This window comes from Macrosteles quadrilineatus, unplaced genomic scaffold (assembly GCF_028750875.1).
Source record: "Macrosteles quadrilineatus isolate MER2022 unplaced genomic scaffold, UCM_ALF_1.0 Scaffold_4__1_contigs__length_99947679, whole genome shotgun sequence".
Lineage (NCBI taxonomy): Eukaryota > Metazoa > Arthropoda > Insecta > Hemiptera > Cicadellidae > Macrosteles > Macrosteles quadrilineatus.
In genome coordinates this window covers 35,217,123-35,223,510 of record NW_026542597.1, presented here as the reverse complement: position 1 = coordinate 35,223,510, position 6,388 = coordinate 35,217,123, and the positions used below count along the sequence as shown (strand labels likewise).

At 33.7% G+C, this 6,388-nt stretch overlaps 1 protein-coding gene across 1 annotated transcript; it reads right to left on the bottom strand.

The window, feature by feature from the left end:
* Positions 1 to 3,162: 3,162 nt before the first annotated feature.
* Positions 3,163 to 5,120, bottom strand: LOC128992843 (protein broad-minded-like). The gene has a single exon (XM_054416587.1). It carries the CDS (start codon positions 5,118 to 5,120, stop codon positions 3,177 to 3,179), a length of 1,944 nt encoding a protein of 647 aa, XP_054272562.1. The 3' UTR covers positions 3,163 to 3,176.
* Positions 5,121 to 6,388: the final 1,268 nt, after the last annotated feature.

The following is a 6,388-nucleotide window of genomic DNA, read 5'->3' as shown; positions in this document are numbered from 1 at the left end:
AAAAAATAATGAACTGAAAAACTAAATTTTCAAATAACACATTTGAATAAATATGCAATTTCCAACATGGTTTTGAGATGTACTATATTTCAAGTTTAAAATGTTTAGTTTTAATAATACTAGTTTAAATTTCATTTTTAAGAGTTGTTAACCTCCGGATTACGTTTGAATATTTATAATGGTTTAAATACCTGCATTCAGTAATCCAATATGCTGCTAGTTTAAATGTATATCAAATAACTTTTAGGCATTCAAGAGTTATTGTATACTTTTTACCAACTTACTTGTTAATGTAATCACTTCACAGAATTTAACATTAGGTTATTAACTTCAGTACACTTGAAAAATTCACCAATAAATAAAAAGCTTGTCACAATTAATGCTTCATGCAGAAACCTTTCCTTGTTTATCCTACAATTCCTCAACATATCTCTCATGAAAAGCACAGCAATATTTAAATAAGTTATTTGGCTGCCATTCACACATTTTCACAATTTTAAAGATTGTTCATAACAAAGACTGCTTATAGTTGCCATTGCTATAGTTAGCCAGTGGTGTCAGTTCGTACCACTTGCCCAATATCTGATCAATACTTTCCTTCCTCTAAACCTACAACATATTAATAAGTCTATTTCTCACATTTTTGAAAATACACGAAATAAAAGTATTATTAAGAGTACTTTCCTCTAAGTTTGACCTTGACCAATTTATCCATCTCCAATTTATTTATTTGAAAATTTAAAAAAGAAACTTGTATTGAATTTTGGGTCAAAGTATGGTCATTGGAGAATACACAGATATACTGTAGCATCATTTGAAAAAGTGATGGAATTGGGTTTTACCATATTGACTTATGCAACAGCACCTATTTTCAGACCTTATCGCTAGTTTTTAACCTATAGCATTTGATGCCTATTGCCTATTTTGATGTTGTATGAAGTCTTGGGGCTTGAGTGTGCTTATGTCTTGGGCTTATGCTTTCTTTAAGTTATGGCAGTGTAATAGATGGTTTAATATTGAAAGAGTGAATATTGAAAGTTTGTGAAATAATGAGAAATAGATTCATAAAGTATTAAAATAGCTATAAAAAATTGTAACATTTTAATACACTCTACATAATTTATATAGGGCAGAAACATTCAATAAAATAGTCTTTAATTAATCCATAATATGAGAAATCTATAAGAAAAATGTGTTTATTTTTAATTTATGGTTTTACTATGACTGGGAGATTAAACTAAAAAGCATTGCAGAGAGGTTTTTTCGTAAAGAAAAATGGAAAAATTTTAAAAGAGTAAAATTAAATTTAAATATTTAAATTGTAACAGGAATAAAGATTATGGTAAAAGTAAAATAGCCTTAATAAAAAAGAATTAATTTATTTCCAACTTACACAGTATGGATGATACAGTAATACATACACACACAGTTAGGTATAAAGTGCAGTACAGTTATAGGCTATATACAATACTAACGAGTAAAGATTACCATACATAAAAGGTAACATCTATATATAATCTATTAAAAAAATAAACCTGCAGATTTAAGTATGGGTACATTTATTGTTGTTGCTTTATTAAGTTTTATTAGCGAATTTCCCTATATGGAAGTAGGTAGCTATTACCGTAGGTAGCACGGTAAGACCTAGGCCCGGGACCGATTTAATTTTTCATTTTGATGTCCCCAGAGGCCAAAAACACCATTCGTTCAAGTTTTTATATATGTATATAAAAATAGGCTATATAGGTATATAAAATATATATATATACATATATAGCCTATTGATTAAAAAAATTATAAATTAAAAAAATAAAAATATAATATTCAGGGTGCTCAGTTGTTCTTATTTACTACAATATAAAATATGTAATATTGGCCTATACGTCCTTGAACTTCAGTAATTTTTGTCAGATTTTGATATAATTTGGTTAAAAGGTGTAAGGCAGGATAAACTTGCATGAGTTCGTTAACTAGCATGATCGGACCATGGGAACGGGGTTTTACGGGGGGTTTTATGGGGTAAAAAATGGTTTTTCTCATTTTTGACCCTCAAAACACAAAATTTCCCAATTTCTCTCTAGATATTTTTAAAGAGCTTAAAAAACAAATAATTTAGTATATCAAAGTGTTTTTGTACGGTTATTAGTACCCTAATGGAGAAAATAAAAAATTGTAAATTTAAAATTCCAATGTTATTCTTATGGAGAATATTGTAAATGTTGTAGTAAGCTTCTTTATGGATATATTTTGATGAAACTTGGCAAAGTTATTTATTTTGCACTAAACTATTAATATTTTACTAAAAATCCCACAATATTTTCCTTGTAGCAGCAAACCTAGGTACTCGTTAAACCTAATGTTATTCAAATAGGCCTAGATTTAATTGAAATTCAATTCAGACAAATGGAAATTCGCTTAGTCGGCAGGTTTGCTGCGGGGGGGGGGGTATTTACTTTAAACTTGTTCAAAACAAATTGAAATTCCCACTTAGATTATATAGCCTTGGAATAAATCACATTGACCGAATGAGTAATTTAGGTTTTTCAATAACAATTAAGGATATCACAATCTACTTTCCCTCTCAAAAATTTCAAACGGCAAAATAAAGTAGATTTTTTTAATATGTTTATTTTTTTATTTTATGAAGATATTTATCCAACTTTAACAGACAGGTACACATAAATAAATTTATTTTCAATAAGAATAAAATGGGGACGTACCGGTACATATAAGAACTGACTGTTTTTAAAAACCTTTAATCTTTTAACCAATAGGCATAGAATAACGAAAAATTATCAAATTATTATTAAGCTACTTTAATTTGGGGACCTGACATAACTCCATTAACTGACAAAAAATAATGTTCAGAAACAGTATTTGGCACACATAACTTACAAGGTCTTTAGGACAAATTTAGTAAAAAGCAGCAGGTGCTGGTCAGCCACCAATGTCCTTCATGTGTGTTTTTATTTTATCTATTGGAAAAGGGCTGCACTGCCATCATGATTAGCCCTAAGCTACTTTCTTTTTTCTACAGTAAAATAAAAGTTTTATTTAAAAACTCTTACAGTAAGTAAAGAAAATTGTTTTTATCGTTTATAATTCACATGTTTTGTAATGACAGCTATATCTTGTAAATTGTAAAAGTATACTCACGTCAGCTCAAATCTCAAATCTCAGAGAGAACTTATGTAGGAGTGTAGCGTCCCATGATACTTCTTGTGCAGTTTATCAATCATGATTCTCGCTTCTGCCAGTTGAAATCTTTCTGCTGGATTGGTAACAATCTCGTAAACCGTTCCCTGGATTGACATCTGCATCAGTCGGTCATGGTTGGAGTGTAGAAGAGCCGCACAGAAATATAACAGATGATCAGACTGATATAACATCCCTGTCATGAGCCAATGGCAGATGTATGGCCAGTCCAATACTCCCCACCAACACTGAGCAATCCATCCACGGCACAACTGCCACCACGACAAACCGTTGCGCTGCAGCACGTAAAACAGAGCGGGCATTTCCTCTGAGACTATACAGTCAAGAACATTTCCAAGCTGGGCCAACAAAGATGCTTCTCCAAAATGAGACCACAAAAGAGGTGCTGTTGGTAGGGTTGACATAAGCGATAAAAACGCTTGGGCTTTTTCAATGTTTCCTGAGCAAAGCAGAAAACTAGAAGCAACAAACCAGTCGAATCCGTCAAAACAATCTGACGTCGCTTTTAGTGATGTGTTGACAATGAGGACGAGCTGGCTGAGATTTTCAATGTTAGCTTGAGTTTCCTGGAATATTCTATGATGAGCTCCATACTTTACGGCCAGTTGGATGGCCAGTTGTTCCTCCGCACGTAGAGTAAACCGGTCGTCAACTCGTTGCCATTTTATTGCTGGCTTTACTTCTGGCAGAACTTTTGAAACCTGCTCTAAAAGATCTATAATAGTTGTTCCTTTCACATCGTCGGGTGATGAGTTCCTATACAACTTTCGAGCGTGCTTCAACCAATTGTGGTCATGTAGGCCTGGTCTTGTTTCACTAAGCCAACGAGCAAATTCTCCATTGCCTCGAGATCTTGGTTTAGTCCTAGTCAAAGTGCTGTCAGGCCTTGGAAACGTGTGAGAAGGTTTTAGGTTTGTGTTGACTTTAACAGGCAAAATTGTTTTTTCTATAATCTTTTGTCGAAGTAGACTGCACTCGTCAATTATAACTTCTGAACTCTCATCAACTCTGCTTTCTGCTTGCATAATCAAAAGAGATTCTTGAAAGTTGAATTTGTTCATTAAATATATGCTCGAATCGATGTTAGACACTAGGATGTCTAGAACAGTTAATGCGAATAGATGGTGAATAAAGTCAGGGCACTTTGAATAGTTGAGAGCAAAATCTCTGATGAGAGAAAATAAATTTAAAGGCCTTGTGTCAGACTCCTCTGTCAATGTCGCCTCGCTGCCATCTTCCGGCTCCTTAAGGAATGCCCGAACACCTTTGAGATTCAAGGTAAACAATGTGATAGCTCGTAGTAGACTATTGGAACATTCTCTTACAGGCAGTTCTGATCCAGAGCAGTCTTCATCAATTGTGCTCCAAAGATTTAACAACTCCATTTTTAGGATACCACTAGCTTGAGAAGTTAATACACTAAAGCCCTCTTCTGAAGCCGAAGCTTTGGTGATGAAGCCTAGCCATACGTAGTTAGACCAGTTAGGATCAGGACGTTGAAGTTCTTCATGAAGAATATGAGAGACTAAGCCGAGTTTTTGCAGAATGTTAAAGCCCAGAGGTGTTATTCCACAGTGTAAAAGAAACTCAGCGCAAGTATGCAGAACATTAATTTCATCAAGATCAACATTGGACTGTGGGGTTTTCAAACCAGCAATAAGATTTGTAAAAACTTCACCTACTAGTTCAATGATTTGGGTTCTCAGAGCATAATCAATTCCTAACATTTGGTCAAAGTTCTTGAACATGTTAGACATTATGACTATCATTCTTGGTTCCTCTTTCAGGTGGTTTGGTTTTGTTTTCTCCAACAGATACTTTAGGTAAACTTCAAACGGATGGTTGAAATTATTCTCCGCATCTCCAAGGGATCCTTGATGTTCAATCTCTCGTCTTTGCTTCATAGATCCATGACGTAGATTGAAAGAACTGTTGCTCAGTATGAAACAATGAAAAAAAAGTGAATGCTTTTTTCTTAAAGACAAATCATAGCAAATCAAAGGATTGTTGGATTCACATTTTTCTGATAATGTTAACAACACTTCAATTTTAATAGAACCAAGGAATTCGTCAAAAACATCATTAGGCTTCAGTAATTTAAGAATTAACATATTTCCACTAACTTGTTTGAAACACAACATTTTAGCCACATTTAAAGCTAAAAAAGATTTGAAACTAGACGTTGCTTTTTCCTGAAGAAGATTCATGAACTGTGGATTGTTGATTGATGTGATAAGCATATCCAAAATATCTTCAACTGATACCAGACTGTCTTTTTTACTAATTCTGACCGGAAACAATGACACGCTCATTCCATAAGAGCAGATTATTTTGAATGCTGCTAAACAATGAATAAATAAACTGTATTTCTGTATATCAATGTTTAGCTCACCTTCACTTATTTTAGACGCATTAATAGTTGGTATTACTGGATCAGAAAGCCAGTCCAAGATCTCTTCAACACATATTTTGATAAAATTCATGTTTTTGTAGAGACTGGAAAATAAGAGTTGTCTAGAAAGGTTGAAGTGAGAGATCCTCAGCACCCACTTTGCATAGGGATCTAGAAAAGAGATAATCTCTAGTGGGCTTATGAACTGCCTGCTCTTTGATTGTTTTTTAGGTGGACTATTAATAGATACTAGATGGATGAAGTTTTCAACGATTTCTTGGATTTTACTTTCTCCAAATCTTGCTACATTTGTTGTGACTTCTTTTAACGTGTGTAAAAGTAGAAAAACCAAATACACGGTACGATAAAAGTGCTTACTTTGGAGCGAAGTAGATTTGCAATCGCCTTGGTGGAGATAGTAATGCCGTCCTAGACTCTCTATCAAATTTAAACAACACTCTTTGATAGCTTCTGGAGATGAACATAATGCAAGTTTTGTGTGTGCCTTTAAACACATAACAAATATTTCAGTATTGTTGTCACTAAGGTTGTCCACAAGCTTTTTTTGAAGAAGAATCCACCCTTCTCCATCGAGTGTGTCGGTGAAGTGTGATTTACAAAGAACTTGGAGAGCATTTAGCCTTACATCTAAAGGCTTTTCCAAGGAAATGCACTCTGCAATCTCAATCATGTGTTCAGGCTGTAGGAGAGGGGATACATCAATATCTGTATCCTGAAAATGATTAAACGCTCCTGTTTCATTAAACTCTTTTAGACAGC

What these genes read in the sequence shown, in the direction of transcription:
- LOC128992843 (XM_054416587.1), bottom strand. Translation starts at nt 5,120, where the DNA reads ATGAAGCAAAGACGAGAGATTGAACATCAAGGATCCCTTGGAGATGCG.